Source organism: Netta rufina (assembly GCF_964035555.1).
Source record: "Netta rufina genome assembly, chromosome: 6".
Lineage (NCBI taxonomy): Eukaryota > Metazoa > Chordata > Aves > Anseriformes > Anatidae > Netta > Netta rufina.
This window is the reverse complement of record NC_140129.1, coordinates 30475266-30496739: the sequence shown is the minus strand read 5'-3', so window position 1 is coordinate 30496739 and position 21474 is coordinate 30475266. Positions and strand designations below refer to the sequence as shown.

The window sequence follows — 21474 nt, the reverse complement described above, 5'->3', positions numbered from 1 at the left end:
CTTTTATTTGTATTAGTTTCCAGAATAACTGCAGAGTGCAACATGCCAAGTGGTATGGAAATAACACAGTCCAAACATCACAGTCATTCCCACAGTCTAGACAGTCTCCTCTCGCAGGACATTTAAGCAAGTCTGATCACCAGTTCCAGACTTGGAAAACTATGTCATGAGATCTTCGTTATGAAAGATCCCATAGAATATCAAAAGATGCTTTATCACAATGCAGTGAGCAGAGAGCCAAAACAAACATAAAGTATGTAAAAGCAAATTCCTGACAAAGCAAAAACTGAATTAAAGATTATGAGACTGAAGTAGGGCGGAAAAGAGAGGAAGAATCAGAGTTGATAGCTCAAGCCATACGGATCTATGCAAAGCTATGCAAGTTTAACATACAATTTCCTCGCTCTATTCTAATATTTCTTCTAAACCTTGACCCGAAGTTGCAGAGAGCAAGGTGATTATGAAATGCCAAGAGAACAAAACAAAACAAAACAACAAAGTAAAGCTCTGCTTTACGGCATAAAGAACAGTCACAAGTCCAAGTCTTGCTCTGGTTGCTGTGACTGGTTTTCATCTCTACTCAAAAAGTGCCCTGTGCTCTGAAACAGGCAAATAGTTTTTTCCAGCTTCTTCTCTCTCTGTTTCACTCATCTCCAATAGAATATTTTCTGTATATATATATATATATATATGTTTTGGGAATCGGTCAAGACACTGACACATTTTGATGTTACCTTGGTGCTGCAGAACTCAAGCATGGACCGGGACTCCATTGCACAAGATGCTGAACAGAGCTGGTGCAGTGAAGTTTTCCTCTAATACGATGCAATCTAAAGCACTGCTGGAGCTGACTCATTCTAAGGGTCAGCACCAACTTAATGGTACAAGCTCCAAGAGCACTGCATTCATTTAAATAAATGGGCATTTAATGGAATCACAACTGAGCAATACTCTTGGTACATAAACTTTGTCCTTCCTCATGCAGAAATTTTGTTTCTCTCTCTCCTGATAACCTTTTCTTCCGCATTTGGAAAATAAGGTAATTCTGCATGACCCAGACAAAAAAGCGCCTTGGTTTGTGTATTACCTAGTGCCACATACAAAAAAAAATATATATATATATATATTTAAGTTCACATTTCTATGATAACAACAATGAAGAAATTAAAACCTTACTTTCTCCATCTCTCCAGCAGTGAAAGTGCTCACTGGCGTTGGTTGGCTTGATTAGACAGAGGCAAATTCAGGGAATCAGTATTGCTGCTTGGCCGCACCCTCTCTGCCCTGTTTTAGCCATGCTTTGTGCAACAAATCAGTAACTGGCTCCAATTGCCATGAGGGCAACTGCAAAGCAACAACCCACAGAACCACTGGAAGAGTTGATACAGATGCTGTAAGAGGAAAAGGCTGCAATTTTTCAGAGGGATATTGTGACCAGAGCTGCATCAATGGACTGCAACCAGAAAGACAACAGTTCTTTGGTCTTACAAGAGGGCCTACAAGATTGGAGAACTAAACCTAAAAATACTAACAAAGAGGTTTATTTAAAACAAACAAACAAAAAAGAAAACCAACACCAAGCGTATCACAGGGGTTTCGCTCCTATTAATCTGAATAAATTTACCTTCCCAGTTCGCAGGAAATTCCAACTGTTGGCCCACTTTATCCACTCACCTTTCCTCTTCAGAGCCTCAGACGTTGCGACTAATTCAGCGCTAGCCGAGATTGCTTTCCGGCATTAGGGAAAAGCTGCCCGTAAACGCTCTGCCTGCTCGGGCTGCAGAACGACGGCTCTATTCAGGTCATCTTGCAAGAATATTAATCCAGTGAGTGTGCAGCTTCCCGGAGTCAACTCATGCCATTGCCTGGAGGAGTTCAGGATTGCAGAGCTTAACCTTTGATATGAAAATGGCTACAATTCACTGTTATTAGTGCATGTGCGCATCGCTCCTATTAGGCAGTGAGGTATTGCCTAGAGCGGGGTACAGCTGTTTCGAGTCATAAAGTGGGATTTGCTTCACGTTGAAGCCAACTGCCGCTCTGATAGCAAATATATCCATAGCTACTGCATGTGCTTTTTCTGTGCTGCCTTCAACATCCCCTGCCTTTGTTATCTAATGTATAAATGGCAATTTCCACTTGAGGGCAATTTAGTTTATGACATACTTTCTACAGATTGCCTTTCAGACCTTATATAAATGCATTTCGTATATATATTTTTTTCTTTGTTCAATGATTCTTATATAATGCTATTTCTCTCTTTTTTTATGTTGACTAAATACTTCCAGAGACTCGTTGGAGAGACAGACCACTTTGGTAGATTCCAGCAGGAGAGGCAAAATTTATTTCTGCTCCTTTGGATTTAACTATGGTCTTCCTCAGTGCTGGCACCTACAGCAGCATCCCAGGCAAGCGCAGCAAGAGAATACCAAAAGTGAGGAGAGCGTATCGCTGCCTTTACAGTGCCAAGCACCAAGAGTCCCTGCAAAGCTCAGCTTATTTTCAAATACTGTAACTAATATTTTCCATCTCAGAAACTAAACAAACAAAAACGCATAAACTCCAGTGAACCAAAAGTGACTGGGTTTGTGTTCTACTTTTACAGCATATTCTGCGCTTGAACAGATGGTTTGCTTTTTAACAGGGCTTTGGACATAGGTGTTATTGTAAGTGAACGTAGCTCCCTCTCCTGGTTGAAAGCCAGATTCAGAAAGGCCACTAACTGGGGCAGGGGGAATTGTCCAGCATCTTTTTATCCCTGTATATGCTCACACAGTTTCTACTACATTTTAAACAACGAGACTGAAAGTAAATTGGTTTTAACGAATATGCTCCTTACAATTTATTGTTCAATTTGGTGACCAAACCAGGCTCTGAAATTAATTAACCAGGAACTGACATAGGCCTGAAAGGCAGAATTATTCTGAGCAGACATAATCAGGCTTTTATTACTTCAATTTCAGAAGAGTGAGCAATTTATTTATTTATTTTTTTAACTTTAAAGTAACTCTTGAAAGGTCTAACTACCTTAGCTCATGAAGAATCCTTAGATTCATAAAATCCATAAAAGAAAAAATGTCAATGTGCTTGCAAAGTTGTAGAAACCAAACCAAGTATGTATGTACATATATATATATATATATATACACACACACACACATACATGCATGCACACGCAAACACACACTTAGGAGTTGTAAAGATCTAAAAAGAACTAAAATCCTCTCCTGGACTAAAAATTCTAAAACAACTAAAAATGAAACTGCTAAGTTGTGGATGAGGACAGTTGGCCTAATGAGGTATGGACAATTAATGAGATCCAGGAGCATTAAAGCAGGTTTGCAGAGAATTTCAATAGCCGTTACCGATGTTAACTACTACTAATGCCACCTAGTTTCTCTGACAGACATGTGACAAAGTTTCTAAGAAAGAGGAGCTAGACAGCATGGCTGGTTGTAAAAACACACAGCTTCACAGAGAAGGCACAAGGGTCAGACTGCTCCTTTCTGGTTTAGGATGTTGAATATTCAAAGAGACATTTTACAACAGCGACTTTGCCTCTCTCTCTGCTACTTTCTAATTAGAGCACAGATAGATGATTTCATAGATGTAAGAACCCAGAAGTTGGGAAAGATAATTTAGCCTTTTGTACCTCATCTTTAACACTTCATTTATTACTAAGTATCATCTATTTTTGCATGACCCGGGTGCTTCTGCAGCAATCCCTGCTGTCCCTGGCCACGGTGTGGACCCATCATGCTGATGACAGCGAGTGCCCCCCGGCCGCGGCCGCTCGTCGCATCGTGCTGCCATCCGTCAGGCTGGAGCTCATGCACAACCTCACGATTCCCTCTCGGGCATAAGGGCAAGGTGCCTGGTGCAGATGTGAGGGGCTGGGCCTCTGAAAATGCTGCCTGTGCTCCTTTTAAGAAGGCTCCCTGCTTGATGATTAGCTGGGCAGTGTGAGCATCAGCTTCGGTGCTGAGCGCACAGCCAGAATGTGGCACGAGACTGGGTGCCTGGACTGTGCTGGGAGCCAGGAGAGGTACACACAGCTTTCTAGAGGGGGAACAGGTGCAGAAAAAGGGCAACTTCCTATAATCATGGCCTGCCCCTATAAATGCGCATTTCCAGCTTCCTGCAAAAAAAGACGGAGATTTAGCTTTTTATTTCCGACTTCATTTCGCTTCAGCTCAACAAAGCATCGTCAGGCAGGGCTCTGATCTCCTCTTTCTTCTCACCAAAAACTCATACCTACATTCAAGTGAAAGAGGAAACAACTGAAATTACACACAAAACAACCTGGAGCTTGGAAAAGTAGAGAATATGGTCAGAGTCTCTACTGATTTTCATAAGATTTCAATCAAGACCTTTTCTGCACTCTAGCACATCCGACTCCTTGTGAATGCTCCAGTTCAGCAGCCCATGATGAGAAGAGGGAGCAAGAGAGAGATCTTATCACAGCTGATTACATTAGAAGTTCAGCTTCAATCCGGGAGAAAGACTGGTTTGCATTTCAATCCCAGCAGTTTTACAAGAGGCTGTTATGTATATCTAGGAAATTACATTTTAAAAAGTTGTAACAAGCAAAAGTGACTCCGTTCCTAGTAATAGCGGGGTATCTTACTGCACGGAGACTTTTCCTGCCTTTCCCTTTTAATTTTTCCACTCTTTATTTTAAAACTTGCAGTCTCTAGTATTTTATAGCAAAAACTGTTTGTAAAGCAAGAATTGTGCTGATCGCATCAGAACTCATTAATATAACTTGTTTTTCCATTATTAGCACCATCTGAGCCTGTTGAAAGCCTTAACCAGGGCTTTAATTTTTCCACAGAGAGCTTTAAATTAATTAGTGGTTTACATGCTAACAAAGAATCTGATACATTCATAAATCAATCTAATGCAGAAGGATTACCAGAGGGTGGAAACCTATTCAGTGGGGACCTCACATTCAGTTAACATGGTGGTTTTTAACAAAAGGGTGCAGGTGTGGAATAGACAGACACCGGGAAGAGCCCACGATAATCACTTTGCATCACTTAAATACGCAGCGGGACACATGGTAAATCAGAGCCTAGGGCCCACCCTAAGTGAAAGCCATGTACACATAAAAGGCGCCATCATCCCACTTTAACCTTCACAGCTAAATTGCCAAAGTGGCACAATTTCTTTTGTGTAGGTTACAGGCCACTGAACTAATGGAAAATAGAGTAGATTTAAAGTACTTGGATGCAGAAGTACAAACTACTGAAGCAACCCTGTAACATGTATGCATATAAATAGATCGAATAAATAAAATCTTGAACTTTTTCTAGGTAATTATTAACTGAAGTTATTAAAACATGATGTAATTCTGTGTACGTTTGGTTCACTCAAGGTATTTAATCTAGATGTCTGCTAACACAACACTTAATCTATCACAAAGACTCTGCTATGTAACTATGGAATCGTTTTTCTTGTATTTTTCCTAACCCAGCATTGTTCACTGTTAATAAAATCTCACAAAAATGAACACTTTTCCTGGTATTGTTCTGTGTCCTAAAGATCCAAAGTCATGCACTTAAGGTTTGGTAAAAACATTTGGATTTAATGAGTCAAAAATAAATAAATAAAAGAGGACTGACTAAAACAGTTTCTAGCTTTTATGATCTTTTGAAATAAACACTTCATCTGTATGGAAAGCTGTTAATTTTAATAAAGGAGACACCTGCACAGTCTCCATCAAATTCATACACACTGTACACACATGAAGTGATCGTATTCTTTTCCCTTACAGAAAGGTAAAATATCTTTGATGAGTCAGAAGTAACATGACTAAGAACATTTCTAAAATGCACATTAAAGAACTGAAGGCCACAAGCAAAAGAGCCACACCACAGCTAGGCTCACTGCTGCTGGTGCTTCCAGTAGCTTGACTGGCAGCAGAGCAGATGTGCCTTCTGGTAATGAGTAATCATTAATATTTACTGATGAGAAACTTGAGCAAATGTCAGGTATTCACAGCCTAAATTTATTTGGTTCTCCTAATTCAAACAATTTATAAATGCACGTTCACACAATCTGATGTATGAGGTATCAGATTTCTATACAACTATATGGAAAAAACGGGATCTTAGAGTCAGCTCATATTTTTGGTGATGAACACTAGTCTTGAAGTGCAATACCTTCATTTGTTCTCTTCTTTAGAGTGTCTTCTGGTACATATCTACTTCCAATAATCCAGTCATGAAAAATACATGTCTGGGACATGGGAAAAAATACATTTCTACAGGGACTGTTGTGGAGCTGACACGCTGGTATCGCACACAGTACAGCATGCCCGATCTTTTAGCCTTAGCTTTTAAAAAAGGTCTCCTCATAAAAACCACATTCCCTCATCACTCACCGTGTTATTTACACAGATGCACAAATCCCTTTTTGAGCAAAGATATCACAGCTTAACTAGTTTCTACAGCACATGCTTAGCGTTGATTGTTTGATGTTGTTCCTGTGTCCAAGCAGGCCTCGCCGCAGCGGTCCCTGCCTCAGCTTCCAGGGACCGCATGCGAAATGCAGAGACCGCAAATACTGACGGGCCCCCGCGCAGGGAAGTGAATTATAAATAGCACATTCTGCACATGATTCCTGCAGGGAAGGCAATAGTGAAGTCTGCACACAACTTTCTCACACTGCAATCAAACAGGTGCCAAACAGAGAGCAGGCAGGGCAGGCCGAACCCCGTCCTGCAGCCATGTGCTGCCAGGGACAAACACCTCTGGCCCTCTGGCTCTGCTTGTCCTAGAAGTGGCCGTGGGTTGGTGTAATGCCACCGCTTCTTATCCTCATGACCCATCTGTATTGCAAAACCCCAATAAAATGTAAATTTTTTGAAGTAAGGAAGGAGCACTGGCATGGTACTAAATGAGGTGCCTGCCTGCAGAAGGCTGGGTGATGTTTCGTGTGGTTTGCAGAGGCAGGAGAGGCAGCACGGCTCCTCCTGCAGGCTGCTTTCCACCCACCCCACACCACGTACAAATAATGCTCCTTGCGAGACAGCACGGTGCTAATAGCAGCAACTGCCGTCACCCCTGCCCTTCCCAAACGAAGTCGTTAGCTCACTGAAAGGCCAAAGCCAAAGGCTTGCTCTGCCCAAAATCCCCCTCCAAAATTTCTCTGTGCATCTTTCCTAAGAATGTGCCCTGAGACCGGCCAGCGGTGTGGGCTCCGTGCTCCATGGCCCAGGAATGCAGCCTACCTGAGTTAATTGGCCCACGGCCTCCCCTGCATTCAGTTACTCCATCTCCCGGACCCATACTGCTTCCACACTGCTCACAGCTGAGTTCATTAATGTTAATTAATGACTGCTGTGTTTCGTATTAAAATTACCGGTTCTGAGCTCTGAGACACAGGCAAGTTTCCATACATCAGCTGCTTCAAAGCAATTGTCTCTCCAGGCGCACTCTGCCTCGGCAGTAGTTGCAGGATAATTGTGGAAATGACCCCTTGGGAAAGAGCAGGAAAACAGTCTGATATTTACCTTGGGGAGAGGCTGCACCCCTGGGGAGCTACCTGTCAGCTTGTAACAGGCTACAGCACTCAGCCTCACAACCAATTATCCAAAATCACACTCTGCTTAGCAGTGCCGTGTGAGGAATCTCACAAGCCCACAGTAAAAGGCACCCGGCGTGCCTGACCCCCAGGAGATGAAACCACCAGGTGGGTGCGACACCAAGGCCAAAAGCCCAAGCCTGGGGCTTTTTCAGAGGCTCCACTGCTTCCCTGCCCTGCAGCAGCCCTCTCCCAAAGGCATGTTATCATCTCCAAGCTGCTGAGAGCTGCTGGGACAGAGGAGGCTCGATTCCCATTATTCTGTGCTGTTCCTTGAGTCCAGAAAGTATGTAAGCAAAGTTACTGAACAGTAAATAAAAGGAATTGTAATGGTCTTTGAATCCGAGTGTTATTTATCAGGCAGAGAGGTCTTGCAGCAGTTCACTTGTTATGACAACTCTTCTTCCACCATAAATTACTTCAGGACAGTGACAACCTACAAATTATAGGTTTTCTACTGAAAATAGGGGGTCTCTGGAATCACATATACCAAAAGCATTACCAGGTCTAGAAGGTTAATCACTGTTGCTTATTTCATGAAGTCTTGAATTATCCCGCTAAGTGTATTTTACATGCAATATATTATATTAGTTCTATGCCTCCAAGGGAAAACTGGTTTAAAAAAAAAAATTAAAGGAAACACTTCAAATACAGTAAACAGCTCTTTTCAGATTTTGAAAATTGTTTACGCTGGAAACTAAAATGCAATTCTAAACCCCATGCCTGATCTTTGCCATCCTTCCTGAGGCAAAATCCCCTCTGAAGTCAGCAGGAGTTACATCTTGTTTATCGGCTGCTGGATTACAGCTCAACGTGACAGAAGTTTGCTTCTCAGTTCCTAGAGAACTTCTGCCCCAACACGCATCCCATAACCAAGTGCCCCATCTGCCTGACTGCTGAACTCTCAAAACTTTCTGGTGGCCAAATCAGCCCCAGCACAGACCCAAGGGAGCTATCTTGGGGTAATGCTTGCACAATGCCTGGCACACAGCAGGGATTTTGTGCAAATCCCACTGCCCTCCTTCCCCTCACTATGAGCCATGAGGATTGCCAAGGCTCCTGTCCCTGCAGAGCCCCCTGTCAGCCACCCTTCCTCCGTTACGGAGCTGCACGTGGCTATCGTCATATGGCTCATGGCAGGTTTCTCCTGCCTGTCACCCACATCCCTCCAAACCTTCTTGCGTTGCATTGATCACTAATAATGATTTATAAAATGCACTCACCGGAGGCAGCTGGGATTTTAAGGACCTGGAAGCACACAGCTAACTGAGCGTACAGGTCCTACACAGCTTCTCTCCACCAGGTTAAACAAGTTTTGCCCCAGATTATTTCACAGCCAACTGTGAGACCCACTCAGATCAACAGCAGCATCCTAAGTGTGTCTGAGGGAGTGAATCTGGGTTTGGGACTTTTCTGCTTTGTTATCCCATGGAAGCCTACGACGTTTTATCCAAAGACAGGGACAAACAAACTTCTTAACAGATGGGAAGAGTTCCTCAGATATTAAGTAATTAAGCACATTCTGCACATGTTGGCTCTGAAAGAAAATTGTTTTGAAGAGATAAGGCACTCTGTTAATTGAGAGCTCTGGTTAACCAAAAATCACTCATTTCAACTTTTGCTCACAAGCCTAATCTCAAACTGCTATGAGAAAAATGAAGATATAAAGAGCATTACATGATTTACAAGTTGATTGGATTGACTTTTTTGTTTTTAATTAAAGCTTCCATGCTTGCACTCTTCCATTTTTCTGCAGCTGGCCAAGATTTAAGGCCAACAAAAGGCAACTAAATCTACTACATTTTGATCTGAAATTGCCCTTCTGTGCTCATGAGCTTGCTTGCCTCTCTTCCCATTCCAGTGAGCACCATCAGCAGGGAAAAGGAAACAGCTTTTCGCTACCACAGCTTTCCCCAGAAGCCAAGACAGAGCCTTGAGTTTCCTCAGAGGTATGAATGAATGGTTGGCACCCATCGTTACATCCATGACAGCCTTAACACTCGGGTGTTCATCTTCAGCAAGACGAAGTGGACCTAAGGCCTGGACAGAAGTACAGTAAGAACCGCAAAGCAGACGGGTGCCGCAGCTTACCATGGTTCCTTCACTCTTACTTTGTGCAACTTCTCGCTGCAGCCGAGCCACAGACAGCTTCTCCCTACGGAAAGAAAAGCGTGTGAATAGCATTTCATTTCTCACTGCCGGAGAGGACGCGCCACATCCACGTCACGGCAGCGTTCCTGCACGCCGCTCGGGTAACCCTCCTGGCAGAGCGCTGCCATATTTCTGTGAGGTATTTAACGGCTGTGTTATTGTTTCATTTTGTGGCAGTCTGACAGAACTGACAATAAATCAACAGAATCTCAACATCATTTGCTCCGTTCAAACACCAGAACAGCTCATCACGCTGCTGGTACGGAAGCAGACCGTGCAAATCAGGCCGCGTGATTTGTTTTCCTGCGGCCCTGCACATCAGCCTCTGCTGCAGTGCATTACCACAAGCTAGAAGACTGTTAAATTATCAGTAAATGTATGCATAAAATTAAAATAAATATGCTCCGTTTCTAAACATACTGTAGATATTTTGCAATTTTATTCTTTTTATTAAGCTTTTTTTTGTACAAGGCCCTTACCCAAATCTTCAACTTGACTCATATAGCAATTCACTTGCTTAATTAAGAATTTGGCAATCACAACACAGGTTCTCCTGAAAAGTTGTAAGAAAGGAATGGAATTATGTTTTTAGTATGTGCAGAAAGGGAGAGGTTTTCACAGTGTATGGACTGGGAGAATGTAGCACGTACCAAGTCTGTGAACTACAAAATCCAGACCCTGCAAAGCGGCGCAGAACCTGCCGCTGCAGGGGGGAAAGGAGGAGAGGAACTTACTCTGGCAGCTCAGCAAAACAGAAAACACCTTACGGAACAGCTGGGACTTAAGCAACCTCTCACAATTTAAAATGGATTTAAGAAAAACAAAGACACTTTTCCAAGGAGGCTATTTTTAAAGAACACCTATTTTTGAAAGAAAAGCACCCTGCAGGAATGTCAGAGGAATTTACTAGCACATGAAGAATTTATCAGAACACAACAAAACATAAAATTTGGAGAAGAATAAATTCATTACAAATGATGAACGATGGCTTTGAAAACTTCTGGCAACAGGATTTGTAAAATAGAAGATAACCAAGTTGTAAATTTTCCATTTAAATGGAAACTGTACTGCCAGCAGGGTGCCGGCCTGGGAGCACCCAGCTCTGCCCCGTGACGTGGGAGACCCACCAGGAACAAAATCCCCCCTTGTTCAGGAGGTCCCAAATGGTCATCAGAGTAATCGTAGGCATTGGTAATATTGTGATCTGTAAATGTACACAATGATGAAAAAAAATTAATATTGGCAAAAGCTAAACACAACACAGCCACCACCCTGGGGAAGCTGCATTTGTGTTACTGCAGAATATTTGGATGCTTTTGTGAACATGTGAAAAATGACTGAAAATGGAGGAGCAGCACTAATATAAGAGAGAGCCTTAATGCAAGTATCCTACAAACTGCTTCTAAACCACACGTGTAACCCTCCCTCTGCCCTGCTTGGTCAGTGTCACACTATCACACACTATCACAACTTACAACATTGGTTAAACCTACTTTAAGGATGTAGTTCAGCTGCTCGAAATAGCCAGTTGCCTTTTTGTGCTGGTTCAGTGCCCTAATGTGTTTTAGCAGAAAAAGCTTGCATACCCTTTGAGGGGGAGTTGACTTTTTAATTGCAAAACAAATGCCTGAAGATGTTTTATGAGAAAAGACGTAGGGAAACAAACAAAAAAACAACCCACAAACCAGTCTTCCATGTACTTCCAATCTGCACAGGTTCAGTTATTCCTCCTGAATGAGGACAATGCTTTTCCCTCTCCATTTTACCCCTAACAGAGATTTATTTACACATTTCTGGAATTCTGTAGCTTTTATAAAGCTAAATTCTATTCAAGCTCCATCAGCAAAGAGCTGCTCTTAATGAGATCCAATTTTCACCATTCTTACAGGGGAAGAGTCAGAGGGGGCTTCCTGAACAATTTTCCCAGCAAAGGAGGGCAGAGCCAGGCGTTCCCATACCGTGCCTACAACACTCCTGCTATTGGGAGTGCAATGACACTTCAACAGGAGAAAGCAACAAGTAAACCAGATCATCATGTATGGGAAAACCTGCACCAGGGGATGCAGAAGAGCCGTCTGTTGCAGAAGCATCTAAAAATAAGCAAACATAGAGGAAGGCAAGCTCCGTGCTCCCCGTTCAGAGGGGTCCCAGTGCGCTTTCTCCCTTCCTCTGGGCAAAGGATCTGGGCACGGGGCACGAGCCCCAAGCAGATGGTCATCCTCATCTGTGCAGGGCATGCCGTGTGCCCCCAGAGCACGGTAATCCCTTGGGTAACTCCATCCAGTTTGGTTTGGGACGCGTCTGGCCCATCGCCCACAGTGAGCTGCTCTGTGTAAATGTGCCCACATTACCTCTGTAAATACCCACCAGTACCATGGCTGAGAAATGCCGTCGAAATCCTGCCGTGAGCCAACAGCGTTTAGCACCAATTTGCAGCGCTGGAAGTTTTCGTGTAAGCTACGGGACAAGGGAGAAGTGGGACCTTTGTGTGCAAGCACAACCAAATCACCCAGCTCGTCCTCAGCACAGTGAGTTTTCCTTTTTTTTTTTTCTTCCTTTTTTTAACCAGTGTTACAATTGGATAAGCACTTTTACTATGACTGAGCTGCAAAAATAACAAGCTTTCAGCTACTTTAGCCTTTCAGATGCAAAGAACATTTGACATGCAGCTTCAGCGTTAATCTTGTTTTTTTAATCTTTGCTTCTAAATAGGAAAAAAATCAGTAGCGTTGCTTTGTGGCTATATGGCTTTATTTATTTTTAATCAAGCATGTTTCATCCCTATAGCATGATTAATTAACGAAGTTAATTAGCAACTACAGCCAACCTACAAGAAAACAAAATGCTTCTGAGGGTTTAAAAAACCTAAAACATGTTCATTGAGAAGTTCTCATGTTCGCTTTGGAAAAACTACCAAATGATAAAAGGTTTACAAAAGTGTTCTTTGAAAGCACAGTTTATGCTCCTAAGTTTGAATATTTGCATTGTAAGTGGCAAAACTCCCAGCCGAGGCCTTTGCAAAGAGATAATTAAAGGAGCCAAACAAGGATGCAATTATATCCTTTCCAGATGGAAGCAGGCACACAAGTGTTCAGTGTGTGGATGTAAGAAAGATACATTTCAAGTCTCAATATCACCACTAGATTTTGCAGTAGCTTGTTCTAAAAAACAACAGTTTGAGGAAAGCCCATTTAGTCCAAGAAAAACACCAGTGTTTTAAATCATCCTGCACATGCTAAACTCTCCTCAAGCCGACATTTCTCCTTCTCTCTTCCCCACCAGCGAGACTCCGCCAGCCACCAGACAAAAGCAGTCTCCTACCAGCAGTGGCAGCCACCCAGAACAGCTCAGGTTTTCCCTGCAGATGTGTCACTTGAACTTCTCGTAGGTCCACAGGGATTAAGAAAGTCAAAAAGATGCAATTGCAGACCCCCACCTACCACCTAAATTTGAACAAACGCTGATCCAGTTCCTCATCTGCTAACCGATATCCTCAGATCCACCAAGGCGATGAAAGCGGTACTGGATGCAGGGAAGGCTGCCTTGTTCTTTCAGTTCTTCTTTACGTGTGTTTTACATTGCTGAGACAAACAGAAACCTCTAGCAGCAAAGTTCAACTTCCCAAATGTTAGAGCGAGATTTTCATTCGTATTTTGCAACCTCAGACTCAGCAGCTCGTAGATATATATACAGTGTTGCTTCTGCATCTCACACAGGAAAGGTATTTCTTAAAATAGTTTCTCAATAAAGGCATGAAGTAAAGACTTCATTACGACGTGCTGGATTGGAACTATTTGCCAAGACCTCAGCCCTGCAGACTCAGAGTAGATTTTCAATGCTAGATAATGATTGTACAGTTTTAATGAAGAGAAATAATTTTAGTGTTAACAATGAAAAAGAACAAATCCCAAACTCTAAAAGAATGCAGAATTTCCTTGTGACATCCCCTGAAACTCAAGTTAATGCTTCACTGAATCTCAATTGCTATGATCCACTGAGAACAGGACGGTTACACCAGACCCCAGCGTTGTTCATCCACACTTTACACATCATCAATGTCACTACACACCAGCAAGTTATCATTATCTTGCGTTTTCAACATTAATGAAAATATTTTCACCTTTTCTTATGCCTTATAACTTATTACATTCCTACACCTGGAGTGAATGAGGACAAGATTTAAGAGGTATGGCAGTTCCCAAGTTACTAACTTAATTGCTTCTTTACTCTCCGATTTATTTATTTCATGACCAGGAAAGTGTTTTCTTCATGTTTCATCCTTTCTTGGAAACTTTCACTCAGCAGCAATTTCCCTTAGAAGTGGTCAGTTCTGCACCAGAAAATAAACCCTGGCTTCATCTTTCATCTTACAGCTTTCACCATTTGCAAAGATGGAAAACAATCACTTGACCTATGGAAAAAGTCAAGCTTGAAAGTGTTGCTCTTACAATTGGTTTTATTTTTAGTGCTTGTGTCCAACCACAGCGACTGTGCTATATTCCAGGGAGCGCTTTGGTGCCTTCTGCAGACCACTTCGGAGCAGAGAAATTAGCAGGAGGTTCCTGCCCTACGCTATGGAGATTCAGAAAGTGAATAAACAGCTCACAATAGGAAAAAATATATTTCACCATGTGAAAGTCAGCAAAATGAGAAAAGCTCAGAATGTGAATTTGCAAAGTGTCCCTACTCATTATGTGCTGAAATGTCCTCCCTATTTATCACCTAAAATTCGTTCTTTGTAATTTTCTCCCCCAAGCACCCAGTTGCCATAATCCTGACTTCCCAAGGCACCAGAAACCCCAGCACCAAGCCCACCGAGCTGTGCTCGAGCCCCTCGCCTGCTGGGACCTGACAAGAGACAGCCACAGGTGTTGTGGGGAGCTGCCGTGCCTCCTTCAGTGCTTGGCGATGCCACCACCTTCCTTGCAGCTGAAGATCAGGCACAAGGGGTGTGTTTGGTGTGCTGGAAGTGTCTGCACTGTGCTCTTTTTGAAGCCGGTAGTTTAGAATCACAACAGTTTAGCTAGATCTGGCAATAAAGAGAGTCGTCTTGCAAAGAAATACTAATTGAAAATTTAACGCTGAGCAGAGTACGAGCTTTATTTAATTATTTTTATAATAATTGCAGACTGTGGTTACTACAATAGAAGGAGCAATGCTGTCAAGGAGAAGCAGAATAGATAGGAAGAGCCACCAGCAAGGCACAGGCTCCCAATTATTGCTAATTTATTTCTGAGTAAGAGATAAGCATACTGAAAACATCATTTACATTAAAGCTCTCTTCCATGGGACATGTTCCTGCCAAATCCAGACAAGCCGAACAGGTAGCAACTTACTTGAAGTGCATTTCCTTGGGGATGAGGCAGCATGCGTTGGGGAACACAGGATGTACAACTGTGATCTAAAATATCAATCAGCCACCCCCAGGGCTCTCACCGATTTCCAGTAGATTTGAAAGTATGTGAAATCTGAAGCAGCAGGTTCAAAGACCATCTAATTACCTCCAGAAGCATCCACGAGACCACATACAACAAAATCCCATGGGAGACCAGGGGGGTGCCACGGGGCTCAGTCACACACCTGGGCTAGAAGCAAGAAGCAGCACAAGCAGCAGACACACCTGGAGGAGGCAGAACTGTGATAAGAGCCCAAAGGCCCCCCTTTGCTAGGCGAGGGGGAAAGGAAAGGTTGTCAGCAGTCCATGTCGGGTGATGATGGGCTGGTTTTTGTGACAAATTCCTCTCCCAGTCCTGGTCCAGCAGCAGAAGTCAGCTGGGTACGGTCACATCACTGGTGGGGCTCACATGTGGGGCTGGCAGCAGAACTATCTTCTCTCACATGGACAATCCTCATTACTTCTCTGCTGTTTATTGCTTTCAACAGGGGAAACCTGGGTGCAAGCTTGCAGGCATTAATTATTCACTGTTATCTCAGTCAACATTTCAAACAATTTTATTTTTTATTATTTTATTTTTTTAATGCTGAGGAAAGTCTCCTTCCACTGTGAGCAGTGACCCCACAGCATGGCCACCTCCCAAATCCTTTACACATCTGGGCCAGCAGCATCAGACAGCCAGGGACACCTACACAGGGACTTTAAAGTGCCTTTTTTTCTTTCCCCCTCAAGCTTTGGGCTGTTTTTTTTAACTTTGGTATTGTAGAAAAGCCAGCAAGCAAAGGGTAAAAGCTTTTTAAGTAGAAGTCCCTAACGCTCATTAGTAACCTGCTGCTAATGAGAATGACAGCAAATAGAGCCAGCAGCACCTGGTGACTGCCCGGACACACAGACAGCAGCAGCTAGCACAGTCAAAGCAGGTTCTGGATGAAGAAGAGGCGAGCAGGTGACTCCTTCCTCATGGCACACACTCATAGGATGAGAGACTGATGTCTGGGTGGCGCGATGCCAAACCAGCAGGGTGATTACACATTACACCAAGTGATCACTCCACAGATCTCCTGGAGCATCTCGCTTGTGACCATCATGTGAGAGAGAAAGCATTTGTGTGTTTTTTTCAGATGTATTCCTCTGACACCTTCCACCTGGAATCCCAGCCCAAAAGGAGGAGGAAAATGGGGAGGGGTTCAAAATTTATTTATGAAACACAAAAAACGAGAAAAAAATCCTAATAATTTCTGAAGTACAGAGGCAGTAGTGAGAGATACTTAAAGATTTGTTTTTAGAAGTCAGCTCAAACATAAACCAGTAAACTGCAGCAGGCAAGGGAATTACAGATGTTCACTTTAATGCACCAGCAAGTGTGACACTTCAAACACCCAAGTTTCAAGAAAAAATAAACAGCACTACAGTACTGAACCCTGGAATGCTTCTAACATACAGTTTTTCACATTACAAGTAAAATATTCCAAGCATTATGAAAAACTCACATTTCTCAAAAAGCATGTGAGGATTTTAGCAGGGCCAGAGTCCGCCCAGACTTGTTCCCCATTTAAACCTGCTGATTTAGTACATCCCACAAACTACTGAAACACACTACTACAAATAAGTCAGCACAGGATCTGTCCCACAGTTACTTTTTTCTTCTAAGAAGCAATACGCTAACCATAAACCTTATCGTCTCTCTTCTATAACCCTCGCCACACAATAGATAGCAAAAGCAATTTAACAAAATTCAACAGCGTGGCTACAACTTCGGAATTTCTTGACAGCAGTGATTGATTTATCAATTTTAATGTTACATTAACAGTAACACTCAGATTTAATGCTGTATTATTTCAGCCCATAAGTTGCAATCCAAGAAGCATACAGAGCAAATGTGTATGATTAGGCAAGCTGCCAACTTCTCAAAGACTTATCATGGAAAAGCTCGGTGTTCGGGCAGATAGGGAAAGAGATGAAAAGGACTAATAGAAGTCAGTTTGGAATATTAATTTAGCCAAAGAAACTTTAAAGTGTAATATAGGACGCAGTTGCGTATAGATCCCCGCACTTCACTTCGAGAATAACTGCTTGTTCTTCTTTCCAGGTGATAGCTTAAATTGTAATGCAAATGAAAGCATCTGTTTAATGCAAGCCCTGAAACACTCTAAAATTGTACTAGAATTCTTCCTGAGACTTCTGTCACAGTAGAAGGGCTGCAGTTAGCACTTTTCCATAATAAAAAGAAAACAACGGTGTACATCATCGTCCTGACAGCATGCTCCGAGTGGCTGAGTCATTCTTATAACCTTATCCAGTCCAGGGCAGTGTGAAGAGCATGTTTTATGCTACCCCTTCTGCATCGCTAACCCAGCTCATTGCTTTGCAGCAGTTCGTGGTCCAGCAGCTCCATTTCTTTAAGTGGGAGGATGAGACAAGACAGGCTGCTAAAAGTCTCCAGTTTTAGCTTTATACCAAAGGCAGGCACAGAGAAGGCGCTGAAAGAGGCACCAGGCCAGAGCTGAGTGCTGCTTTAGCCACTGCCTTTTACCTCCTTGTATCTTGCACCATTATTCATAAAGGTACTTTTTGCATCTTGTTTCTCCTTCACACTGCTCCAGGTTTAAGACTGAACACACCAGCACCAGCAGGGGACCTGTAGCTGCTTCCCCCCAGCTTAACTGCTCCTCATGGCATGTTTCATCCTGTGAGCACGTACCTTTTTACTTCCCATGTTGCTGACTTTTTAAGTTGGACGAAGCTGCTCTCTAGGTAAGATGGATTCTCAACTCTCGTGTTTCTGGGTGGGGGACTTGGTAGGGCTTGAAGTACTAGATCCTTACAGCATATGGAACTATCTATGTTCCTTCTTTTTACACTTTTTACTGGTGTTAATTGTTTCAAGAATTAAACATTCTGAAGTCAGAAGCTGTCTCCCGACACATGAAGAACTCTCCAGATTGTTACCCAGACAGAATTGGCTGAGAGACCTGACCCGGTTCAGCCATTCCCAGTAAAAAAAAAAAAAAAAAAAAAAAAAAAAAAAAAAAAAAAAAAAAAAAAATTTTTTTTAAAATAAGCCTGCTCCCAAGAAGACCTTGAAAAAAAGAAAAAGAAAGGAACAAACAATCAAGAAATACATTATTTCTGCAAAAGACTTGAAAGTTAAGCTAACAAATCCCCCAATCACTGGTGGTTCGTATACTTTTTTTCCTCCGGAGATTTGTCACATGGACATGATGTGCTGTGGAAATTCTTCTGAAAGGATCTGCATTTCCCTAAAGGATTTTTAATGAGAATTTATTGCTCATGAAAGATTCAGGATTGGCAGCACTTCTGTCTTCAGCTAATGATCTTTGTTTATTAACATAAAATGCATCGTGCTTAACAGTACTTTTACTTTCCCAACCACTGCATCAAAGCATGAAAGCATTCTCACTCCTTCCATCCCGTTCCCTGAGGCTCTCTGCGCGGGTGCTAACTGATATTTATATGACAGTCCCCTCGCAGGATGAAGTCAGAACCCTTGTTTCACAGAAGGCTGAAAATAGGGGAAACATTTCTTCATAACCAATATTACTCAGACATACAGCTAACAGCAGCCAAGAGCAGCAGACTGCCATTGCTTCTGGTGTCTGTTCCTTCAATGCAAGCCTTTCATCACTAGCAGATCTTTTTAGTCCTAATCCTAATTGCTCTTAAATTCCACGATTAACATTCGCACAAAATGCTCCTTCCACATGCTTTTAGTGAATTACCAGCTTCTGAAACTTCATTTCATTGAATGTGCAAAAGAGCGATGAAGGCTGTAGACAACTGGGCCTGCAAACCAGAGATCCTATAAACAAACTGCTGAGCCTTCTCTTGTATTTCTATGGAAATCAAATCAAAGGAGTACATACATTTCTTTGGGAAAAAAGGACCAAATGCAAGACTGAAGAAAAATGGGGGTGTAAAGCTCAAAAAAAAAAAAAAAAAAAAATCAAATACACTGGTATGTCAACAAACATCTCTTAGATCCTACTGCTTTCTTCCTAACTAGCTTTCCTTCTGCTATGTCTCAGTGATGCACTCATCTCTCAGGTTGGCTGTGACAATGTTTAGAAAGATTTTCTCCTCATTCTCTACAAAATCTTCTCAGTTCCACGCTTACAAATCAAAGAAGATATCTGATTTTGCTTCGTTACTGGTTGACCTATTACCTCCGTTTCCTCTCCTTTGTTCCCAGATCATCATAACACATTCCTGGTATTCTTTGTAATCACTTTTTTAGGGTGCTGTACAGTGCAATAGGTTTTTAAACGATCCAGAAAGCCCACAGCATCAGGACTTGTGTTTTTCTTACCAGACTGCACCTACAAATACCATGTCTTTTCTCTCTGAGTGTCATTTATTGCATGCTCTGTAACCTTCCTGCTGTCATTCATGTCCTGTTCCAATTAAGCACTGGAATATACCTTGAAAAAAAACATCCTTTTTTTTTCCCCCTTGATGGACAAGAAATAAAATAAAAGTGATTTCATTCTGTTTGACTCCCTGGATTTTTTTCTTGACTTTTTCCATTTCTGTAGTAGTTCAATGCTTCCAAGTATTCTGCCACACACGCTAGCAAATCTACAATGACCCCCTGCTCAAAAAGAATCAGAGTTGTTCAGAAAAATTCCCTTTCTTTACTCTTTAAACTGCTCTTGTTGCTTCTTGTCATTCCCTTTAGCACCCTCAAGACTACCAATATCCTTTTATTAAGGCTCATGAATAATGCTCAGTCATGCAGGCTGGGGACGGCTCTGTTTCAGGGCCAGAGGCAGCTCACACTTGGATCAGGTCCCTGCAGCAGAGTTCTGTCCCGCATCCCATCTCCGCTTTCCTCTACCAACTCAGCTGAGAGAATTTCTTCTCACATCATTCTACAGGAGAACAAACTGAATAGTGAGATGCTCTGCAGATCTGTGGGTGCAGTAGGACAGTAGCACCACCACCTCCCACGGGTATTAACTGCGTGCATCCACACCCAGCACTGGGCACTTCAATTGCAGAGCAGTACTGCCGAGTGCTTCGTACTCAGGAAGCAGTCAGAATAGGTCAAAATATACACCGAACCATCAGGTACATATTAATACTTTCTGTATGAGGGAAAACATACATGTGTAAACCACACATTTCCTGTATTTGTGCCTCCGAATTTCCATTCTGGGATACCGTGCACAGAAACCCCACACAGAAGTCTGTGGGTGCCCAACAAGTAAAAGGCAAAGTGAGAGCAGGTAAACAAAACTAACCATACAAGACAGGTAACAGTTTCCTAAATGCACTTTGAAGAAAGGACCGATAAAAGAAACAAAAAGGGCTACTAAAAGGACAGAAATACAGTTTGCAGCACAGAATTTAGTAATTGATCAATACCGAGTACATATGCTGGAAGATGAGCAATACCTGTAATTCTTGCAACACTGCCATGAAATCAGCTACTCCGTTTTACATGTGTATATCCTTGATCTCCATTATTAAAAGCTCTTGTGCACCTATTCAATCACATTAGCTTACACTGTGGCAGTGAAAAATAAACCAATTATGAAAATAGTTTCAGATGACCATCCATTTTTCATAATTCTGCAAGGAAAAAGCCTATTTCGTAGTTAAAGGACACATTAGATAGTCTGCCAAGGTCGTCTTTGTACAAAAGATGTGCCTGCAGTACAAGGTAAAGCAGATGATGTGTACTTACAGAGCAACAGGTCGCTTGGTGGCGTGCAACAGTTGGCTCTCGGGCCACCTGCAAACAGCCAGCAGCAAGAGCTGCCCGCTCCTGGCAGACGCCGAGCATCAAGGCAAGCCCCGCAGGGGCCTTCTGCTCGGACTCCCAGCAAGAGAGAGATGAAAGAAACGCATTCTTTCCTACACGCATCCTCAAATGTCGACATAAAAATGGTTTGGATTTACTGATAGACAGTAATCACCACTTAGATTTTAGATTTCAGAAACACGAGTCCCTGTAAACTTCAGCATACCTACCAGTTTTGTGAAGAGGAGAGAAGCAGGGAAGGAAGTAACAGAGAATCCCTTGTTTATTTAAAGAAAAAAAAGTGATAGCATAACAATTTTCTTGGAGAAGTTACAAACTGTTGGACTTCCCCCAGTACTCTCCCAGCTTCAGGAATGTGCTTTGCCATGCCTTAAACAAAATAATGTGGTCTAAACCATGTCTCATTATGCCAGAAATAAAAAAAAAAAAAAACAGCATGCTGAAAACCACTTTGAAGTATCCTTCAGTAACCCAATCCATGAATTCATATTTATGCAGCCTCACAGCAATAAAATCAGTTACATGCTAATGATATAATTGTTTCTTCTATCACTCT

The 21474-nt window shown here is 42.4% G+C and overlaps 1 protein-coding gene across 1 annotated transcript in view; it reads right to left on the bottom strand.

Moving 5' to 3' along the window:
• NCKAP5 (NCK associated protein 5) overlaps nt 1-21474 on the bottom strand; it is a gene marked incomplete at both ends in the record, with an annotated part of 351457 nt that overhangs the window by 208571 nt on the left and 121412 nt on the right. Inside the window, one exon of the mRNA XM_084289510.1 lies at nt 9679-9738. Within this exon, the coding sequence (XP_084145636.1) occupies nt 9679-9738 (60 nt within the window). The remainder of the gene's footprint in view (nt 1-9678; nt 9739-21474) is intronic.